At 39.3% G+C, this 24,277-nt stretch overlaps 1 protein-coding gene across 1 annotated transcript in view; it reads right to left on the reverse strand.

Annotated features, from left to right (window-relative positions):
* Positions 1-20,007: 20,007 nt before the first annotated feature.
* The window catches only part of LOC126095672 (histone-lysine N-methyltransferase ash1), a 328,263-nt gene continuing 323,993 nt past the window's right edge, over positions 20,008-24,277 (reverse strand). The window contains exon 22 of the mRNA XM_049910428.1: positions 20,008-23,164. Coding sequence (XP_049766385.1) covers positions 23,024-23,164 — 141 coding nt within the window. The 3' untranslated portion in view covers positions 20,008-23,023. The remainder of the gene's footprint in view (positions 23,165-24,277) is intronic.

Below are 24,277 nucleotides of genomic sequence, written 5' to 3' on the forward strand. Positions count from 1 at the left end.
AGCCATGCATCCAAGGTCGCATGGAGATGGACTGCCTGTTCCTGTCCCATCTGATTGTGATAATGATGAAGGCAATAGTGAAACTAGGGCTGCACCATCACCTTAAAAAAACAGTTCTTCAAAAGATCCTCATTTTGTGTGGAATGATGAGTGTACAGAGATTCACAAAATAATGCAGTGTGAACTTAATGAGCTAGTGAAAGATCTGGAATTGTCAAAAAGTAAAGCTGAACTGTTTGTGCCAAGACTGCAACATGCCATTCCTTCCATTTATTGAAAGTGAAAAGAACTTGGTATTTTGTTGTGATGTACAGGGACAGGGCAGCTATTGGCATCGACTATAAAAGTGATCAGAAGAGGTTGTTCATCGACTCCTGCAAAGAAACATATGGTAACACGAAACAGTTGTTATTGTGATTGAACTATGGCCAGTTTAAATGGTAGATTTAGGGGGATCTGGAAGTCATAGGCATAATACTTGGGCTACAACATGGCTACACCAAATTCTCTTGTTTCCTGTGCCCTTGGGATAACCACACCAAAGCACTTCATTATAAAAAGAAAGATGGGCCCAAGTGTCAATCACCTAAACCTGAATCTCACAACATTATGCACAAATCACCTGTCAAATACAAGAACATAATTCTCCTTGCTCTTCATATAAAATTGGTCCCAATGAAAAACTTCATTAACATCAAGGACAAAACTGGGGAAGTATTTCTCTATTTGTGATACATTTCCATGTCTCAGTGAGGCGAAAATACCAGAAAGGATTCTTGTGGGTCCACATATACACAAACTGTACAAAAATGAGCATTTCAATACAATCCTTGCAGGTGATGAAAAGTTAGCTTGGGATGCCGTTGTTCAAATTTCAACAAACAGTCTAGGAAATAATAGGACAGAAAACGGTTGAGGCGTAGCGCCTTCGCATCGCTCCTGTCACTTGTTAGGACGATATCGTTATAGGCATGAGTCATCGACAGATGTCAGAAGCTGACATGGACCTGAGTTACAGAGCTGCACGTAGTTGTACTAGTAGGAGGCAGAGGTCAGCAGTTGACGGACGGTGCTAGCAGTCGTACTCGAAACAATGTTGTAAAGTTATGTTTGATTAATATTTAAGGTATTTGCATAATTATAATTGTTTTATATGTGTAGTAATTAGCAGTGTGAGTGTTGTATGAGTGAAGAAGAACAGAAGTAAATGAAAATTGTTTTGTTTATTCACGAAGTACCAGTTAAACTATATAGGGGATTTACTATAGTTAAATGTGCAGTCAGTTTATGGTACTAATAAATTGTGAGTAGAACACAAATTAATCAGTAATTTCAGAAGGAGTAATTTTATATTTGATACTTATCTAAATTTATTTATTTATAAATTGCCATAGAAAGAAATGTTTTACTATGATTGGTCATTGAAGTAAAGCGCGGGTTAGTGCGGGATAATACTGCAACCTGATTTGCTGTTTGTGATATCAGCCAACCAGAAAAATGCAGTCTCGCGCCAATCTATGTTGGGAACAAAGCCTTTGGTTTGATCTAGAGAAGTCGGAGGCTGAGGGTTCGAAGCAGCAACATCTCATTGAAAGCAGCTCCGACGAAAGTACTTTAAAATCGTGGAAAAATGCTAATTACGATTTCACGAAGTAGTACAAAGCGTATTTAAGTGAATGGTATAGTGGAAGTCATGTGGAATTTCGGACGGAATACCAAAATTATTGCTTTTGACTGTTAGTTAAAACTGCGTGGTGTGTTGTGCGGTCTAAGACTGGAACAGGTATTACGTGTAGAGCAGAGTGCACAACATTTGAGCGAGCATTTTCATAACTAACCGATCCAGTGAACTCTATTAACTTCGATAACGGGTGTAAATACCATAAACTGGCTACGTGTGTGATTGTGGTTTGCGTGTGAACTTTACGTTGTGTTGCCACTTAGTACGGACTTGGCAGTATTAACTGTGATCTTTATCGTAAAAATACACCTGAAAATTTACATTGCCAAGTCAAAACTTTTATTTCAGTAGCTGGCCACATCCCGTTTACCGGACAATTCTATGTATGTTGCGACCTGCAGTAGACAGTAGTGGTCTAGTATTTTCTACTACAGCTTTTAGCTAGACAAATGAACATTAATGGACACTGGCAGGGCGGTGAAAGGTAATGTGCCGTGCCGCACATGGTGCATCGGCTGGGAAATTATAAAGCAGTAGGAACCGAATTCGTGATCGAGAGGAACGGTCAATAAGCAACTTTACAACAGTGACTGTAGGTGCGAGTGAGATATTGCTGTGAAGACGAACATTCGTTTGGAGATGCAACGAGGAGAGAACCTGTGGAACGGAGATTTTATAGCGAACTGGATGCTACGGGACTGAAGGTGCAGCGTAGAATTGGTCCACTGAGCAACAGATGGCACAGTAAGCGGACAGCAAGGTGCAGCAGCTTCCATCGCAGTGGCAGCGCGTGGGGTCCCTGAATTTGGTATACCGCGGGAAGAAAGGCAGATTGCTGTTTTCAACATGCTGCGACGACGTCGGACGAAGAAATATAAGCTAAGTTTATATAGTGTATTATTTGCATGTGTAAACAGACTTGCTGGTATGGATGGGAATGATAATTCTGCGGTTGAGAGAGAGGGCGATGTATGTCAGTTTGATGTGAGTGCTAGTCAGGCAAGTACTCCTGAACAAAAGCAAGTAGGGGATACCGTTAATATGGAGGTATTAAGTAATGATGTGCCTCAGATATCTCCAGTTGTAAAGATGGAAGTGGAACATAATGTTCCGACCAATTCTGGTATGGGTGACAGTTTAAACCTTCACGATAGTCAGTTGAATGATTTCAGTATTAATAGTTTGCTTGATGTCAGTAGTGTTAATGTGAGTGAGGAGGCTGACAGAACAGATACCAAATTTTGTATTGTGCCTGTACAATTAGCTGAACAAAAATTTCTACAACAGGAAAACAAACCAGTAAATTTACAAGATATGTTTGCAGCTCTAATGACGAATATGAATCAAAATTTCAGTAATATTAATCAGAATTTAACTGAGGTAAAACTAAATTTTGGGAAGTTAGATCAGAAAGTTGAACAACAGTCTGGTAGTATTATCAAGCTAACTAATGATCTGAAACAGTTTAAGACTGAAATTAATAAGAAAATAGAACAACAGGCTGTTGAGCTTAAGAAGATGTGGAGGACGGATTTGCAGGTGTTTGATACTAATGTAAATAAGAGAATTTCTGATGCAGAAAGTAGGTGTAAAAAGTCTTCAGAAAATGTAAAAAGTGAATTAACAGAGCTGGTTAGCAAGGTTGCTATTGGAAGCAAACAGAATACAGATCAGATAAGAGAAAAAGTAGGTCAAGTCAAGTCAAATTTGACATCAGTAGAATCTGTGTGTCAAACTGCACATGGAAATTTAAATAGAAAAATTGATTCTGTGAATGAAAATTGTTTGGACAGTGTTAAAGTTGTGTCGGGACAAGTGAATGCAGTTGTGAGTGGTGTAGAACAAATTACTAACAAAACTGAACAAATAACCCTTAAATTAAATGAGCATGACAGTAGACTAAACAAAGTGGAACGTAATATTAGATTGGGTGCTAATGGTGAGAGCTGTAGTATGGTGACGGAAACTGCTGAAGTGTCTTATATTACAAACAGACAGTTTCTTCGTTTTGATCCAGCTGGAGTTATCCGAAAGAGTTCTGGAACGATTTTGAAAATGTTTTGCCCAGTTTGTGGAGTGACCGACAGACGATTGGTTTCGTAACATCGAAGTTTTTGGGTGAGGTTAGGATATGGGGGAACACTGCAACGGAACAATATGAGATGTTAGAGCAGTTTAAAGAAGCGTTGGCATTGATATTGGGGCAAGAAAAAGCAAATAGAATTGCAAAACAGTTTCTGGGCTGGGGAAAAGTTCAATCCCCGGAAAGAGAATATAAAAAGATTTGCTTTAAGACGGGTGACTAATTTGTCATATTTGACGAACAAATTAGAGCCTAAGCAAATAATTATGGGATTAGATGGAAAGTTGCCTCTAAGCTGAGAAATAAAATAGTTGTTGCTCCTAGGAACAATGTTGATAAGTTTATTAGCTATTTGGAAAGGGTGGAGAAGCTTATGCAGGAAGAGGAGCAAACAAATCGTAGTTTTAGGCCTCAGAATACAGTTGAGAGAGGTCAGAATGTTAATGTAAACAGAATGGGTGTGTCACATAATAGCCGAGGAAGGAGAGGAAGAGGTTGGCGCTATGCTCCAGTTCCAAGGACAATTGATAATGATGAGGGGCACGCTTACAGATCGCGATCGCCAATTCATGATGACAATGGTTTTCAGGAGAGAGATCAGGTGGGGGTGCCAGGCAGAAACGAAGCAGAATCACAGTGCACGGGAAACTAGATCCCGTCTGTGAAGGGGCTGGCATTTGCAGAACGGGTAGCAGTAATTTGAATCCGCTGGCCATACCTTTTGTATACAATAAGAATAAAGTAACTGAAGTCCAAATTATTGACAATAGTGATACAATTGAAAGTAGTAAAGCGAAGGATGATAGAATAGGCATGCTACAAGGTGGCTATGTAGATGGGAGCAGGCAAAAGGAGCACTGTGCTGCAGGTTGTTTGGTGGGAAAAGATGTTGAAAGTGATGTAAAATCTAGCAGTGAGGGAGAAGTGTACAGTAGAGTGAATGAGGAATCTTGCCAGGGAGAAAGAGGTGATTCGAATATACAGGGATTGCAGGAGCTAGATGAGAAGTGGGTAGAAGAATTACTGATGTCAGTAAATAGGGACTTAGAGGAAGCTATAGAAGCATTTCATGCCAGTGATGACCAGAAAGGGAGTAAGCAGAGTAAAAATAATGTAGAAGGAGAAGATGAGGTAGAAGAATTAGTGGAGAAACTAATTACTTAAGAAAAGGGAGCTGCAAATTTGCAGAAGTGTTTTAATCTATCCATAGTGGATAGGCTAAAGAATGTAGAAAGAGAGAGTAGTGAAAGCAATCCTGTAGATATTTGTATAATCTCTGGGCACAAGGAAGCTTTTGAAAGGCGTAAAATTGTACACGACTTGCTTGAGGAGGATGAAGTCACTGTTAAGGAAGAAAAGAAAGTTCGACCAGTAATCAATCTTTTAGTGCAAGGGGAAGAAATAGAGTGCCTAGCTGATAGTGGCAGTGATTTGTGTGCCGTTAGTCAGCAATGGTTAGATTCTTTGCCTAATAAAAGAGAGCTAGTAATTATGCCTGTCATGGGAATCCAGATAATTGTAGCCACAGGAAAAGTGAAGAAGCAAGTAAAGTATGAAGTGATGTTGCCTATCAGTATAAATGGTAACCAGTTGTATCATAACTTTCTAGTTATTGAGGGCTTAAGTATAGATATGTTAGTGGGAATTGATTTCTTAATGAAGTACAAGGGGAAGCTGGACTTTGAAAATGACAATATAAGCCTGGAAGTGAGTGGGAAAAACATTATAGTGCCTTTCTCTAAGAAAAGAAAGCTTACGAAGAGGGAAGGTGAGCAGATTCCGATTAGATATTGTAGGAAGAGAACAGATCTGGAAAGGTATAACGAATATGGGGAAGAAGTGGAGGTAGCTCCTGATGAAATGCTCTTAGTAGAGAATAAAACAGAGGAAAAAGTTAGAAATATTCAAGGTTTAGACGAAACTCAAAAAGGGGAGCTGAAAGGAGTAGCAGGGGGTGTTGTTGTGATGAACAGTGGTAACAGTACTGTGTGGAAAAAGGAGATGAGAAAGTTAGAGTAATGAGACAGGCAGATATAATTTGAAAAATAAAATGATGCATTTTGGTGATTTTGCAGTAGTGAGGTGTTGTCATGTTGTATATGAAGGTATACGTTTTGAAGTAATAGTGAGAAAAGTAACAGAGATGACTTAATTATAGAATATAATAAAAGGGCTCAGAGTAATGAGGAGGAAGGGCATAACTAGTTGTAGAAGGGAGTGTTATCCTGTTGGAAAATGGTAAAGGAATTGTGGAGTGCAGTTACAAAAGTTACTAATACTAATGCTGCCAGGTGTGAAAGGTAAGAGTGAACGGATGTATATAATGGATTTTGTAAATAGTTATATGAATTTGAATTTAATGTCTTATGTGATTTCGAAGTCATGCTCAAGTTTTGAATTTGGTGTATTATTTGCTATTGTAAAAGACTTCTTAAAAATTTTTGAAGAAGAAATCATAAAGTTAAACGTATTTATGGAACCTGGTAAAAGCTGTCATAAAGACTTTGCCGTAGTTGTCAAGTTTTGAGAAAAGATTTAGTGGATAGGGAATAATCAGAATTTAACCTAATTAAGTGATTTCAGTGTATGCCTTCAATAGCAATGCGTAATTTTGCTGAAGTAGTTAAACACTTTAAAAGAAAATGCAAATTTTCTTACAGTTTAAGAGTTTAATGTTCTGTTAATTTGCTTTGAATAGTTAAAATTTAATTAATTAAAGAGTATAGCATAGGGAGAACAATTTTATACTATGTGCTGAGACGGTTATGAATATTAGTAGACTTGGACGAAACTATGTTTTGTAGGTAAAAACCACTGTACAATAAGAACTGGCCTGAGAGTGGACCAATGTGCAGTTTTATGGACGTCAACCAACCAAGGTATTGCGACATGCTAAGAGAAAAAATCGTGAGGTAGAGGACACTTATGCAGTGCAATGTGTAAGGTAGGAGTGATTTCAAAATTACACCAGGACACCAATCAAAGTGCGGGTGGAGATTCAATGAAATATTGAGTTAATGTAAATAAGAGGAGGTAAAAGGCGAAAAATTTAATTGTAATGGACAAGAACCATTTTATGTAAAGTCACAATTTGTGGAAAGTTTGGTTTTGAAGGAAAAAATTAATTAGTTCAGTTGTAAAGTTTTGTAAAAAATTCCTAAAAAAAATATTAAAAATTTTTGTAAAATATTACACTTTGTTAGGCTAAGTCCGAAGTAAGAATTCTGTAACTTAGATTAGTAATTTTCAAATTTCACATTTGTTTTGAGAGTAAGGAGACAGTCACGATGTAGTAAAATTATAAAAAGTTGTTTTCAACACTTTTAATAATTATAGGGGGTGTGAGGCATAGCACCTTCGCATCGCTCCTGTCACTTGTTAGGACGATATCGTTATAGGCATGAGTCATCGACAGATATCACCAGCTGACATGGACCTGAGTCAAAGAGCTGCACGTAGTTGTACTAGTAGGAGGCAGAGGTCAGCAGTTGAAGGACGGTGCTAGCAGTCGTAGTCAGAACAATGTTGTAAAGTTATGTTTGATTAATATTTAATGTATTTGCATAATGTGTAGTAATTAGCAGTGTGAGTTGTATGAGTGAAGAAGAACAGAAGTAAATGAAAATTGTTTTGTTTATTCACGAAGTACCAGTTAAACTATACAGGGGATTTACTATAGTTAAATATGCAGTCAGTTTATGGTACTAATAAATTGTGAGTAGAACACAAATTAATCAGTAATTTCAGAAGGAGTAATTTTATATTTGATACTTATCTAAATTTATTTATTTAGGAATTGCCATAGAAAGAAATGTTTTACTATGATTGGTCATTGAAGAAAGCGCGGGATAATACTGCAACCTGATTTGCTGTTTGTGATATCAGCCAATCAGAAAAATGCAGTCTCGCGCCAATCTATGTTGGGAACAAAGCCTTTGGTGTGATCTGGAGAAGTCGGGGCTGAGGGTTCGAACCAGTAACATCTCATTGAAAGCAGCTCGGACGAAAGTACTATAAAATCGCGGAAAAATGCTAATTACGGGTTCGCGAAGTAGTACAAAGCGTATTTAAGTGAACGGTATAGTGTAAGTCGTGTAGAATTTCGGACGGAATATCAAAATTATTGCTTTTGACTGTTAGTTAAAACCGCGTGGCATGTTGTGCGGTCTAAGACTGGAACAGGTATTACGTGTAGAGCAGAATGCACAACATTTGAGCTAGCATTTTCATAACTAAACGATCCAGTGAACTCTATTAACTTCGGTAACGGGTGTAAATACCATAAACTGGCTACGTGTGTGATTGTGGTTTGCATGTGACCTTTACGTTGTGTTGCCACTTAGTACGGACTTGGCAGTATTAACTGTGATCTTTATCGTAAAAATACACCTGAAAATTTACATTGCCAAGTTAAAACTTTTATTTCAGTAGCTGGCCACATCCCGTTTACCGGACAATTCTATGTATGTTGCGACCTGCAATAGACAGTAGTGGTCTAGTATTTTCTACTACAGCTTTTAGCTAAACAAATGAACATTACTGGACACTGGCAGGGTGGTGAAAGGTAACGTGCCACGCCGCACTGTAATCATCTTGTGTCAATTCTTCTGCACTGCTACAACAGACTGGAGTGCAACATGTTCTTAAAGTGTCATTTCCTAGATTCCCACATAGGATTCTTTACTGACAACTATGGTGCTGCAATCGACAATCATGAGAAATGCATCCACCAGCAATTTCAGACATGGAAATGAGATACCCGGGAAAGTGGAGTGCATCAGTGCTAGCCAATTACTGCTTGACACTGATCAGGGAATCACCAGCAGAAAACTACAAACGCCAGACAAAGCGGCTGCACCTCCATGACCTTCCTCTGAGGAATAACAACAAGGTAAATACACACATGAGCTTATATAGGCAATAATGTAAAGGTATCATAACTTCAAAATGAGAGCTAATCTTGCATTTTTATTAACATTTTTGCTATCAGCACACCTGAAAAAATAAAGATAAGCTTTTTTTATGTCACTTACACAAAAGAAGTAAAATTTTGTTGGTTAGTGCAATTAGCCGAGGCAATCCACCAGGTAGTCACTGCGAATCATAACAACAGACATGATACTTTTGTGTGCAGGTAGAATTATTGGGTCAGGGTTTGTTTTGAGCTTTTGTATGGCTGTCTTTTCTTCAGCTGAAAAGTTGATGTTCTTAGGAAGGGACATAGGGCATGATGGTGAGGCCAAGTTGGGGGTAAAGAATTCCTGGAAGGTGACCAGGGGAGTGGTTAGGTGGGAGGGGGAGAAGGTCACAGTAGGATGACGGTATGAACTGGGAGTGACATAGTTCAATATTGGTATTAGGTTGGCTTTGGTTGGAGGGACTGTTGGCAAAGAAGTGTTTCCACTGCAGGGTTTGGGAGTGTAGGTCTTTTACAAGTCCAACTTGGTTAAAGTTGGGTGTAGGGCTAAAGATGAGGCCTTTGGATAGAATTGAAACTTCTGTGGGGCTGAGGATTTTGCTGGAAAGGTTAACAACAGTGGTCAGGGAATGTTTCAACACTGTATTTGGTGGAGAGTTGGTGGTGAATTTTGGGGGATGCGGCAAGTTGAAAAGGTCAGCTAAGCAGGGTTTGGGTGCTATGATGAGTTGACATAAAGGAACTCTGCGGATAGGATATGGATTGGATAGTGGAACCCTGAGGTGGCAGTATGATGTCAGCAGGTTGGGTAGCTTATGGATATGGTGCATAGAATACTCCTCCAGGTGCTGGAGAGCAAGGGATTTGATGTCAGAGACATGATGTATGCAGCAGGGATTGCATATCTTGCAGAGGGAGCAGAGGTTGTTCTGGGATACCTGTTCCATGGAGATATTTTTTTGCAGTACCACGTTAGTGAGCATCAGGTACTGGCAAAATCTGAAAACGTGAAGGTCATCATGAAAGGAGTGGTGGGGTCCAGACAAAGTAATTTTTGTGGAAAGGCCTTGTGGGAGAAAGGGGGGGGGGGGCGGTCCATGGTTTAGGCAGCATTTAAGAAACTGGATGTGGGATAGGTTTTAGACAGGGATACTTTTCTGAACTGGTGCAGAAAGGTGGAGCAGGGGTCAATTATGGCAGGGATGGCATGTTGGATGACTGTGAGGAGCTGGATAACAGAAAAGGTGCATACCACACACTTTTGCGTATTTTTACATATTTGTGTGCATTTTTAGATATCTGTGGATGTTTTGCATGCCTTTATGTATTTTTATGCATATTTTCTGTTATCCAGTTCCCCTCTCAATCATCCATTACCTTATTTGCCCATTTCCTTGTCATCTTGTTTCCCCACTGCCAACCGTTCTACAATGGACCCCTGCTCCATCTTCCTGCACCAGTTCAGAAAAATATCACACTCCTGGCTAAAACACAGCCACCCATTCAGTTTCTTAAATGCAGGCTACACCACGGAATCCTCTCCCCCTCCCAATGGCCTAATGACAAAAATTCCTTTCTCTGGATCCTACTCCTCCTTTCAAAATGACTTTCACCTTCTTAAATTCCACCAGTCGATGGCACTTACAAACTCAGTACTGCAAAAATGCATCTCCATGGAACAGGCATCGCAGAACCACATCTGCTCCCTCTGCGAGATACTGCTTCTCTGCAATCCCTGCTACACACATCATATCTCTGAAAATGAATCCCTTGCTCTCCAGCATCCAGACGACTATTCCATACACCACCTCCATAAGTTATCCAACCAGCTGACGTCATATTGTCACCTGGGGCACCACTATCCAACCAGTATCCTACCCACAGTGTTCCTCTTCGTCAACCCCTCATAGCATCCAGACCCTGCCTAGCTCACCTTCTCAACTTGGCAGATCCCCAAAACTACCTACCAACAAACCACCAAGTCCAGCACCCAAACATTCCCAGAACACTGTTGTTAACCTTTCCACCAAAACCGTCAGCCCCACAGAGTTTCAGTTCTATCCAAAGGCCTCACCTTAGCTCTACACTCAAATTTAATCATGTTGGACTTGTCAAAGACGTTCTTTCCTTCTCCCAAACCCTAAAGTGAAAACACTTCTTTGCCACCAGTCCCTCCAATCAAAGCCAATCTAATCTCAACCCTGAACCTTGCATCTTCCAGTTCATCCCACCATCTTACTGTGATCCTTGTTCCCCGTTTGCCCTCCCACCTACCCCCCCCCCCCTCCCCCCAAAAATTAAAAATCACTTTCCAGGAATTCCTTACCTCCAACTTGGTCACACTGTCCTCTCCCAGGTCCCTTTCTAAGAATACCAACCTTTCAGGAGAAGAAAGGACAGTCATAAACAAGCTCAAAACAAAACTAGGCTATCATCCTACCTGCAGACAAAAGTTTCACAACTGTTGTTATGAATTGCAGTGACTACCTGGCAGAAGGCGTCCTCCAGTTATCTGACTCCTCTACCTACAAACTCTACCCGGGTGATCCCATCCCAGAAGTCCAACACAATCTCCAATCCGTGGTAAAAGCCTTAGGCCCTTCCCAGAAACTCTCCCCTGAATCTGTTACCCTCCTCACCCCTGTGGGCACCCTGCACAACTACCTTCTAACTGCTCCCCAAAATCCACAGATACAACAATCTTGGATGCTCCATTGTAGCTGGTTGTTGTGCCCCCACTGAAAGAATTTCGGCCCTCATTGAACAACACCTTCCAACCACTTGCCCATAATCTAACCTCCCTTATTGAAGGTACCAACCAGTTCCTTCACTGAGTCTTCACCATCTCCACCCCTTTACCTGTTGGATCCCTACTCATCAGTATTGACGCCACTTCGCTATACACCAACACCCTTCATGCCCATGTTTTGCCACTGTTGAACACCACCTCTCCCAATGTCCTTCAGACTCAAAACTCACTGCCTCATTCCTCATACACCTTACTAACTTTGTCCTAACACTCAACTATTTCTTCTTTGAAGGGAGTGCATACAAACAAATCTATGGCACAGCCTTGGGCACCCACAAGACCCCCCTCCCCCCCTGCATGTCAACCTGTTTATGGGCCATTTGGAGAAGACATTCCTAGTCTCCCAAATGCCAAATCCCTAATCTGGTTCAGTTTCATTGCTGATATCTTTATGACCCAGGGCCAGGACACCCTATCTTCATTCCTTCACAATCTCAACACCTTCTCTCCCATCCTCTTCACATGGTCCTCATAAACCTAGCATTTGACCTTTCTCAATGCTGATCTTCTCACCTCTGATGACTCAGACCACACCTCTGTCCATATTAAACCCACCTACCACCAACGCTGCCGATATTTCGGCAGCTGTTATTCCTTCCATACACATACAGATTGATCACCTGGGGATGGCGAACCTGTAGTGACAATAACTCCCTTGCCCAGTATACTTAGAGTCTCACCAGGGCCTTCACAGACAGGCACTATCCCCCCGGACTTATATGCAAACAGATCTCCTGTGCCATTTGCCCACATACCTCTAATCTCCCACCATCCCCAAGAACATGCTACAAAGGAGTTCCCCGTTTGTCAAACAATACCACCCATGGAATGGAACAACTGAACTACATCTTCCATCAGGGCTTTGATTACTGATTATCATACCCTGAAATGCAGGACACCCTACCAAAAATTCTTCCCACCCCTCCTGAAGTGGTGTTCTGTAGCCCACTCAACCTCCTAAACACCCTATTCCATCCTTATGCCACTCTCAATCCCAACCAATTACACAGGGATGATGTACCTGTAGAATATCAAGGCGCAAGACCTGCCCAGTTCACTCACCCTGGGCTTCCTATTTCAGTCCTGTCACAGGCTTATTCTACCTGATCAGGGGCCAGCCTACCTGTAAATGTCATGAACCAGCTCTGTTGCAAATCATTGAACAGCTTTAATTACCAACCACCTGTCCACCAGGATGAACGACCACAGCCGTCTGTCGCCATGAGCAAAGGTGATAACTGTGTGGTATGACATGCACCTGAACATAACATGCTTGATTTCAATGTCTGCTTCACAACCCAGACCATATGGATCCTCACCTCCACCAACGACGTTTATGAACAGATTGGAGTTATTCTTACAACCAGGTGTCTACGTGGACAAGAAAAAAAAATTCCCGGATTTTTCCCGGTTAAAAACACAATTTCTCCCGGATGAAATTACGTATAAAGCGGGTGAAAATACATGCGTGTTAAGTAACAGTATACTTTCCCTCGGAGCTGTAAAACCTATCAGTCCTTTGAATCTTAAAGGTCTTATACCGGCGGAGGACGTCCCAGCACTTTAGGAAACGAAATCCAGGAAAACAATGCGTTTGGAAAGTTGTTTGATGCGAGACAATATGCACAGAGTTTATTTTCGTATTGCTAAAGTATATACACAAATTCCAAAAATTACAGCACGGTAGCTTCCGAAACTCTAAAATAGAGATTGCGTTGAGCGATGCACTTTTGTCAGCCAGTCATAGCTCATGTCACGTGACCTCGCTAGCGAATGACGGCAGTTATTCAGAGCACGAGGCCTACGAGAAAGACAGGCCGCGGCGCGTACGTTACGAAGGTAGGCCGAGCTCGCTCAATTCAGCAAAGTGCGTTTCTACACCGGTTAACTCGTAAGCAGATGTGTATGTACGAACGAGAATTGCGTCCTCTATTGGCATCCACTGTTATTAGTCCTACAATGATAGGAAGTCCGTAGGCCTACTATTAGGCTCTAATTTGGCAATTAAAATCGTGCCAAAATGATTATCAGTTGCTTAGAAAAGTCGAAGTGTTCTGGCATGAAGGGACTTGTGACATTGCTCAGTAACACATTATGCAAATTTTTTTGAAGGTCAATGGAACTTTTTGCCATCGATTGCATAATTTTTTATCTATGAAAGTACAACATTAAATATGAAAACTAACTTGAAGCTCGGTCTTTTTTTAGCGTGTGTTACACGTTAAGTCATATCAAATACAAATGTGCCGGTAAAATTTTAAATAGTGGCATAAATGACTTATCTTCTGGGCCCGACATTTTTCAAATGGCTGATCCTCAAAGTGTTACGTTTTGAATGAGAGTTATAACGCCCTGTGATTTAAGAAATGCACTGCACATTCTCACACGTAACATAAATCATCTTGCGTGGAAATTTACTTCGAAAGTAACGCATCTCAAGCCACTATTCGTAATATTTTCTAGTGATCTGTTAGAAATGTAAACAATTGTGACGTCACACACATCGAATGCATATTAGTTGTTACGGACGTACTGCATAATCTTCGACCTAAATCCTTTGACACTATTTACCCATTTTCTACGCAACTAAACTTTTATTTTGGTGTTATTCTCTGATTTGTGTTTCATTGCTGCAATATTATTTAGCAGTAGTGGACTGAAGTTCTTTGTCAGCGTATCAGATCTTACACGTCACACCTACAAAACTTTAACTGCAATCTAAAACAACGAAAAATCCTGGAATTCTAAAAAATTCCCGGGTTTTTCCCGGATGAAAAAATTCCCGGGTTTTTCCCGGAATTCCCGGATGTCCCGGGCCGTATACACCCTGTACAACACATTCTCTGCTCCCGAAATTAACCTGGCCTCAGCCTAAGGTAACCTACTGTCTCCACACCCTCCACCCAAGTTTCCACCCCCTCTATCCTATCATCTCCTCCCTACTCACGTCCCCTCAATCCTCTTCATTTGCTGCCCTATGCCAATGCACTCACCTATCTTTTCCCTTCCCTGCTCCCCGTCCTCCCAACGATGCACCTCGATGGCAGTCTTGTCATGCCTCCTCTTAGTTCCTGCATGCTGCTCGAGACAGTGCTCTTCTCTCTCCCCACTCTGTACCCTACTACCCCTTCTCCTTCCCTGCACCCTTTATATTGCTGTTTCTGTTCAATGTGTCTGTTGCATTTCAGTCCAAGCCTCTGAAGATGATAATCATGTGCGGAGGAGGTGGGCTTGCTTGTGTGAATAAATGAGTATGTGTTTCCTTTTCTGAAGAAGACTTTGGCCGAAAGCTGAAAATGTAACAATTTTTTCATTGTACCTCTCTGCAACTTGGCACGACATCTCATATGTACGGCGAGTACCAATTTACCTTTTCCTTATATAGTTGATATATAACATCACAAGTGTCCTTGCCTTTAAATGGGTAGAATATGACAGCACCTGGAATGTGGTCGGAGGGTGAGTAGGAATATAGGATAGGTCTTCCATCTGGGCCAACCATATGGGAATGAATCATGTGTGCAGGATTGGGATGGACAAGGATAATCTGTGGATGAGTGTGTGGCAGAACATTACTTTGAGGGATGTGGGTAGGACTTTAGCTAGGTTAGCACCCATCTCGGGGTACGACAAGAGGTAGTTGAAAAAATTCTGGTTGGTGGATGGTTAACAGGTTTACTGGTACCATAGGAGCAGATGGTACAGATCTGTTTGTGGATGAGCTGGATAGAGTAATCCATATAAAAATTTCATCAATGAATCTGAACCAGAAAAGAGATTTTAGGTGTTGACTGGGTAGGGCAAATTCCTCCAGATGGCCCATAAAAGTTGACAATGGATGATCCCATGAGAGTTCTCATGACAGTACCATGGAGTTGTTTGTAGACATGGCTATTGGAACTGAAATAATAGTGGGCCAGGATGTGGTTGGCTACGAGGATTAAAAAGAGGTGGTGGATTTGTTATCAGGAGGATGTTGGGAAAGACATGGGGGATGTTGGTGTACAAGGATGTTGCATCCACAGTACCCTACAAGGAGTCTGGTGGTAACAGGTCAGGAAATGTATTGAGGTGGTGAGGAAATGAGCACTATGTTGAATATAGGAAGGGAGGTTACAAACAAATACCACAAGAGCCCACTACCATACAGGCACAACCACTCGCTGGGCACCACTCAGTTTTGAGCAGCAGCCTCCACATAATTAACACTACAGAACACAGCCTCCACATAATTACACTACAGAACACAGTTCTGGTCTAAAGATTACACTCAGACACAGCAGTTGCTATTTATGGAGTAATAGGACAGTCAGTCACGAGGGTCTGCACGATTACTTTTAGTCGCAGTGAGAATATCAGAGACTACTAAAGGACACGAAAGTTATTAGTTTTCATAGTTTTATGTATAGGACATCCAGTGCCACATAACAAACTGTTACCAAAGTTAAGTACCACACCTATTAGTAAATGTTATTGCTTATTACTTATGTTCTAGTACTGCCCTGTCAAGCAAGTGTTTAATTAGTAGGACTAACATGCAACTGCCACCCATTTTAATGAACTATAGCAATAAACAAGTTTTCTGCTATGATGGATGTTTGAGGTGAATTAATGGTAACATTCAGTTAATTACAACATTCCAACACTTCCACTGCCAGTAATGTAATTGATCAGATTCTTTGTCTACAACTGGAGCCTCTCTAATCTTTCTTGCTTCATTGGAAGATATGATGAGAAAGTGAGACATGTTTGTGCAGACATAGCGAGTAGTTAACAGTCTTTGTAACTCATGTGAGCAGATGGATATTGTATTACTGTGGAACTTGAATTACTGTGAATTAGTTGTTTTGAGTATTTAAAGAAAATCCATACACTACCAAGACTGAACTTTTATTATTAAGCAGTTAAAGACACGCATCTAACAATTACAATTTTTGAAAGTTCCTGATTCCTTTGTATAGGAAAAACTCGAGACAAGGATCATACCCAGAAGAAGATAATGTACCAGAATATTAAGGAAATCCTAGGTAATAGATGGGTTGATGGACAATGGCGAATGAGAGCAAATGACGACTTTTACAGCAAGACAGAACCTATCACAGCATCCATTAACAGATGGTTGTTATTTTACGGTCATCTCATGAGGATGGACGGTAACTGACTAACAAAAAGAATATGGAGTTTCATCCAATGTAAGAAAACATGGGCAAGATTGTTTGAAGAATGTGAAAAAGATCTTAGGCAGATTGGTATCTAAGAGAGAGAAATTCCTGACAGGAACAAATTTAGAAGATTGATGAACAACTACCAAGGTTTTAAAATGGCATCAACATCCAAAATACGTAGAGCACCTTTGCCCGAAGAGCAGGCACTTCTTGGTGGGCTCAGAAGATACTGGCAGGAAGTCAAAGCTGGAACAAGAACAAGACCTACACACTAAAATGAGATTGGTTGTTACCACGCAGTCCATAGAGGCTCAACCAGGGGGTGGGGTGGGGGAGGGAGGGGGAAGAGTAAGAGATTTATAATTTATCAATGTGAGCATTACTTCTTTCAAGTTGAAGCAAAATGACTAACATCAACTAAAAGCAATAAACATGTTATTGAAATGTAACCTTCTATTGAAAGATCACATCACAATAGGCAAATCTTTGTTTGGGAGCTCTGTTTTGACAAATATCTTACCTGCCATCTTCTGATGAAGCATATGGACTCTGCCAGATGCTGCTAAATACGTTTCATCTCCCAGAACTGTACTAGGTGAGCCAATTGCGATTGCTTGGAAATGGAAGTCCCAGGTTGTGGGAGTAGAGGTAGTGTGAGAGTTGCTGTACACTGATTACTGGGACTGCCATTCCATCTTGTCCAGTGCTGGTGTTCTGATATCGAGGAATGCATCTAGTGAATTTTTGATGCATCATTCTAAGAGGGGCCATGATGAAAGCTGGTGTCTGTTCATGAGATTTTCGTGAATTCTTCATTCTACCACTTTTTTCATTATAAAATCCAACATAGCATCTTTATATCTTTGAAGTTGAATATGTGTCCTCAAAGATGCTATGTTATGCTGTGCTGCCTTTGACTCTTCTGTGTAGCTGTGGCAGACATTCTTCATGTACTCTTCACATTTCTGAGAGATGCAATGTTGCATTTTGCCAGTGTATTGGTGGCCACAAGTGCACGTAATGTGTTCATGCCAGGTGTTTTAGTCCCAAGAGATATTTTGTGGCACCCAGCAGGGTAGAAAATTTTTGTCAAGATCCTTGCAACCTTGGCAGAGAGCATATGGTAGGAGCAATAAGCCTTTGTTGTCAACTTGTGTCTTTTTCTTCTCTTCCATGATCTGTCATGAGATTGTGTTTTATTTGCATCCTCAGAGTAGCTGTCCCAATGGAAAATTTCATATAGATGATGTAACATAGAGGGCCGGCTTCATTTATGACAGAGGGCTTGGACTCTGAGCATTAGCATGGTGAGTACAACGAAGTGCTACACAGGATGATGGCAATTAGCTGCATTTAGGTAGTCTGTATGTGTCTTCTTACAGTATAGAGTGCTCGTATGCACTTCATTTAAAAAACACTTTCAAATTTGCTGGTGATCCTGTAATTCTGTTAGACATGGCAACACATTCGATCAATTTAATGGAATAGGTATTGTTTTGAAAAGAGGTTATATGATGAACACAACAAAAGTAAAACAACAATAATGTAATGTAGTTGACTGAAATCAGCCAATGCTCAGGAAACTGGATCAGAAAATAAGACACAAAGTAGTAGACAAGTTTTGCTATTTGCATGGCAAAAAACTGATGATGGCTGTACTAGAGAGGATATAATATGTAGACTCACAATAGCAAACAATGCATTTGTGAAAATGATAAATTTGCTATCAAATATAAATTTAATTAATGTTAGGAAGTCCAGTGAATAGCTATTTATCTGAAACGTAATCTTCTACAAAATCGAAATGTGGCCAATAAACAGTCGAGACAAGGGAGAATAGATGCTTGTGAAATGTGATGCAACAGAAAAGTGCTGAAGATTAGATGTGTAGATCAGATTACTAAAAGGTGGTACTGAATCAAATTGGGGAACAGATATTCATGGCACAACTTGACTCAATAAAGGAATTAATTAACAGCATACACCCTGAGGAAGAGAAAGTGTGTGTGTGTGTGTGTTTTGGGGGATTGTACAGGAAAACTAAGACTTGAATAGAGTAAGCAGGTTGAAACTGGATGTAGGTTGCAGTGATTATGAAGAGATTGAAAGGACTTTTGATTCATTCAGTCTCAATTTATAACGAAGTAGACTGTGAATACAGTTTATTAATCCCTACTACTGTGCATGCACAAAAAGAGAGTTCTTTAACACTAAATTACGGATGACAAAGCATTCAGAATTAAATGACTAACTTTTGTCAACAAGAAATTGCTCTAATGAAGGAATAAGGGATAAATTACTTTGCGGAGCTACTATATGTTATTGACACTCTCTGCAGCGTGTGATCTAGTAGTTAGTGCCCCGCCTCTAGATTGCGGGGCCTGATTCGATTCTCAGGCAGGTCAGAGATTTTCTTTGCTCATTTGTGTTGTCCTAACCATTTTCTCTCACCCTCATGTGCAAATCGCCGAAGTGTCATCAAACAGAAAGACTTGCACCAGGAGGCCAAACAACCCTAGATGGGGTCCCCTGGCCAACAATACCATACTACCATTTCATTTTTTTCATTATTATTACTAATACTTTTTAGAGAAAACAATGTTTTCTACTATTTGTTGAGGATTACCTCTGCCTATTCAAACTGACCTTAGTAATCAAGTCTTTCATTAATCAAGTCTTTGTATTTCATTAATTACATCTGGAAGTCGTCTTAATCAATTTATAAGTAGCAAATAGGTAAATAAACAATATCCGGAAGACTGTAGCTCAGATTGCAAACTTGTGTTCTTCAGAAGATAACAACAAACACAATATTGTTGTTTTCCTTTTTATTTAAAATACCCCATCATTTTTTTCTCTTAAACTTTTTTTACCTAAATGAATTACCATCCAAAACTGATGTATCAAGAATCACTCTTTTCTCACTATGTTGTGTGCACATTTTCTATCGGCTGAAATTACCATGTTCTAACAAACATCATTTGGAGATAATTTAATGTATGAAAACTGACCGACCTCTTGCTAAACATCCATTTATAAGTAGTTTCACATAAATCTTCCTTCAGTGTTAGGTTCAAACATAGTTTTGGGGTGTACTAACTACATTGCATTACATCAAATACCAAAAAGTTATATTAATATTTTATTCTCTGTTCATATTCTAATTGCAGTGGTGTGAGATGACATACTTTTGCTATTGTTCTACAGGTTGATATTTTGAGATAGTAAAAAGAGAACGAAGATACACTTCAAGCTTGTAGATATAAATAAAAGTTTTAGTAAATAAATACGCAGTGTCTAAAGTATAATAAATAAATAAATGACATGTTTTATGATTACAGAATTACAGAGTGTGGTTAAGACCATTTAATATTAATAAATTCTGCATTTTTATAAATGTAAATAAAAAAAATCACATATCAAAAGACTACTATATGAATAAACTGATTTCACCATTGTGTCGCACCATATAAAATATTCCTTCCAAAGCCATTAATTATTTAGGACTTCATACTTCAATTTTTGCATGCTTCAGCAATTTCACCTGCATAACAGGTTAAGCCTCCCATATACCTAATAGCAAAGGAGTTAGGTGGAAAGGTATACAGTAAAATCTCATCACAACAAACAATTTCATCAACATACATATCACATTTCTTAAAGAAAATGTCTTATACCTACTGATAGAGTTACATGCAAGTCCAACATTAAATATTATTTTCAGATGTTTTACCATTATACTGGCTTAAGTAACTGCATGGTAGGTAAACAACACAAGGCAGTAAGCGTCTATACATTATCTACAGCCATGCTTACTAGGGAATTACTTTAACTGTATAACACGTTTAGATAGATTTGTTGCTTTGAGATTCTACTGTGTTAAGAAAATAATAGCAGCCAATGACACTTCCAACACTGTAGCTGTTATTATTACTACTTTAAAATACAACTCTGTAATCACTTAAATTGGAAAATTCATGTAATGTACTGCTGCTACAGAAGTAATAAGGCGCAAATTGTTTCTTAAGCATCTACTATTTTTTTTCTGAAACAAATAAAACTGAAATTTATGAAATTACAAAATACAATGGAGCTGCGCAAAAGCAAATGGAAGTGATATCTTACATGTAATGGGCAAGGTACAATGTCAGAACATATTGCTCATCAAAGAAAGACATAGATTTCTCTTTTTAACACATTATTCACTGGAATTCACTGATGACAATGATTGTTTCCCCTCTTTAAAAGTACTGCAGTTACTGAACTTGAATATTTACACATTAACTTAACTATTTCAATATGCTAATACTTGAGTATTCAATACTCTCATGGGCAAATGTACAAAATAAATTACAATTACGATACTTCAGTATTTCATACTGTACAATCACACATTTACATTGGCTGTAAACATTATTATATGCATCAATACATCGAATATATTAAATGCTGCACTGGAGATTTCAACAATATAAAAAAATTACATTTGGCTAAGCCACTTTTCCTAACACACATTCAAATGGACAAATAACAAACTTGGCATGCAGAAAAATAGTTTCCACTTTTTCATTTCTGACTAGCATAAAAATAGACTTTCTTTTTTTTTACCATATGAATTATTCCTTAGACCTAAAACAAAAATTAACATCCCTTAAATCGACCGAGCGTTGCAATCTTATTTTCTCTGTCCACACCCATATAACAGAAACCAGTACAGATTTAGCATCCATTTTGTACTTTTTGTTTTCTTAATGGCTAATAATATTAGTTCATAAAAGTTCATCTATTCTGCAAACATTAATCTGTCTCTCTCTATCTCACTCACACACATACATGCACACTCACACCCAAATACATATTCCCCCATTTATTTACAAACTGTAAAATCACAACACACATCTCTGTACGACAATAGCCACCGGACTGTCCAAATAAAATATCAATAAATGTAGAATGTTACAACTTATACATAAAACAGCTTACAGCTGAAGATAGTGCAGTTAAGAATTACAGTGCCAATATGGCACTTCACAAAAAATTCTAATGAAAGTCAAATGAGTACTTGCATGTTACTCCTAATGTACAACGTAAACAAGCATTCATTAATATAGGTAAAATGAGAGTACTCTGATAAGTTTCAGTGGTCTATAAGGAACTCAATTAGTTCATAATGTGAGATATGTGTTCTTTTCTGCCTGCCATAACAAATATAGTACATATTCACATATTCTTTCATCCTCCATCACAATCTCAAGTAAACATATACTGATTTTTGGCTCTATAAATCTCCTTGGATACTATATACCAGTTATATGTCAAGATAAGTGCTGTCTGCATATTCCATTCCATTGTACAGTGGGCAATTAACTGTCCAGACACACTCAAATCTGTAAAGTAAGTCACCAAGGCCATCACAGAAAATATACCCACTGATAGCTGCAAGAGAATTCTGCAGCTATGTAAGTGCAAGAAAAACTCACAAGTCACAAACTGAGAAGGTCTACTTCAGGATTTTAGCTTATTCATGTAACAAACCCTCAGATGGATGGTCAAATGATGCTTATTCATTAATTGGTATTTCATATCAGGCTACAAATGCAAGATGCATATGTAGCAATTCATGTGTGCACGCATAGTATGTACGCGCCCGCCCGCGCGCACGCGCACGCACACGCGCGCGCGCGCGCACACACACACACACACACACACACACACACACACACACACACACACACACACACCAAAAAAAAACACACCACAAACAAATTCTAAATGTACATGTAAGAAACAAACTAATGAGCCAAGGGGCTATTAAGAAGCTCATTATGGTGGCAGAAACGAAACTAAACGGCATGTCACTTGCTGTGACGTAATTTGCATCATTTGCACCATCTGGGGGTGGGGGTTGGGACACTCTTACCACAAAGAGCACTCCATATGCACAACAAACATTGCCTCATATCATTTCTAGCAACTCTGATGTTTTTACATCATGAGTGGCTTCCACACCAAAAGGTACAAGCTAACACGAAGTATCATCATATGTTATACCATTTTACAATCTAGCATATGCCAAACTCCAAGGCATTTTCAAACCTAACTTTGTAAAATAAATAAATAAATAAATAAAACCAAATTAATCACAGATTAAATCAAAGCACATCACAACTTAACATATACTTTACAGGTCTGACTGGTATCTTTCTTTAGTCAAAACAAAAATATGTTTTGAATGATGGAAATTTGGTAGCACACTTTGACAAAATATTAAAAATATGAAATAAGTACTGCCTGAGAAATGTCAACCCGTGGAGCTGGCTTATAACCACAAACCTCATTTTCCCAACCCCCACTACAGGAGCCATTCTCAAGGATTCAATATAGTTGGCTTTTTGCGATGTCTCCGACCTGGTTCCAGAAGGTAAGAGAGATCTAGGGGCTGTTTACTGGGCAACCTTGCTAAGAGGCGAAGTAATATGAGATTCAGACGCTGTCTCTGGCTTGCTCTCTGCAAATAAAACAAAGAAAATACCTTAAACAAAAGTTTGCACTATGAGAAATGTAATGATAAATATCAATTCTGAGTCACAATAAGTATCACCAGAACAACATGATATCTCTCTCTCTCTCTCTCTCTCTCTCTCTCTCTCCCCTCCCCTCTCTCATATAAAAAAATCTTTTTTTATAATTTTATGTAATATTACAAGTAAAAATAATTACAAATGATTTTGAAATGTGATGGAAACATAGCAGCAATAGTAGAGAAAAGAATAACACAATTTATACATTTCTAGGTTGCAGTCCTGATAAAACATTGTTAAACCTTTATGTTATACCATGAACACAGAAACATTACATTTATTTGAGTGTGTCTCAACTGAGATAGGTTAGCACTAATTGTTTTCTTCTGTGAATCTCTTATCTTTGAATCCTACAAGAGATCACCCAAGTCCCCTTCACTTCCATAACATTCATTTCTGAGGTTTCAGCCATGTCAGTCTAGTGGTAAAGTACATGCTTGGAAATCTCAAGGTTGCGGGACTGCATCCCACTAGGACCACGAAGTTTTCAGTCTGCGCTCAAAAATGTGAGGAGTCACTAGGAACGACACGAGGTTCAGATTTCAAGTTAAGTTGTAGGTCCCATTCCTTCGGCTGGATAACTGGGGTAGATCAGGGCACCAAAGCTGTTGAAGTGGTGTCTAAGACTTGCACCTGGCCACTGACCCACGTGCAAACATTATTATTTCCAAAGTCTGACCTCTCCAAAGTTACACGTGTTGTGATACACATTTGAGTGGTAATGCACAGTTTTGTTTTATTTCCTGTCATCTGTGTACCATACAGTCTTTACAAAAGCCCATAAGCATTTCCAATCTGTTGTACAATGTTGAAGAAAGACAGGATCCAAAGTCACTTCTCAAAGTACAGTCTAAATTGATAAATTTCCTTAACTTCACTTAAACTATCCCATAAACATTAATGGGAGTGGTTCAGGGTCATTTGAGTTATACTGAAGATCATTGTGAGCATCTGTTCAGTAAATGCAGAGAGCTTTGAAAGTGAAATATGCTCACAAGCCCAAAATGTACTTTTGTGCAGTTCAATTTTTGTCACTATTT

The sequence above is a fragment of the Schistocerca cancellata genome, chromosome 8 (genome assembly GCF_023864275.1).
Source record: "Schistocerca cancellata isolate TAMUIC-IGC-003103 chromosome 8, iqSchCanc2.1, whole genome shotgun sequence".
In the NCBI taxonomy this organism is placed as follows: domain Eukaryota; kingdom Metazoa; phylum Arthropoda; class Insecta; order Orthoptera; family Acrididae; genus Schistocerca; species Schistocerca cancellata.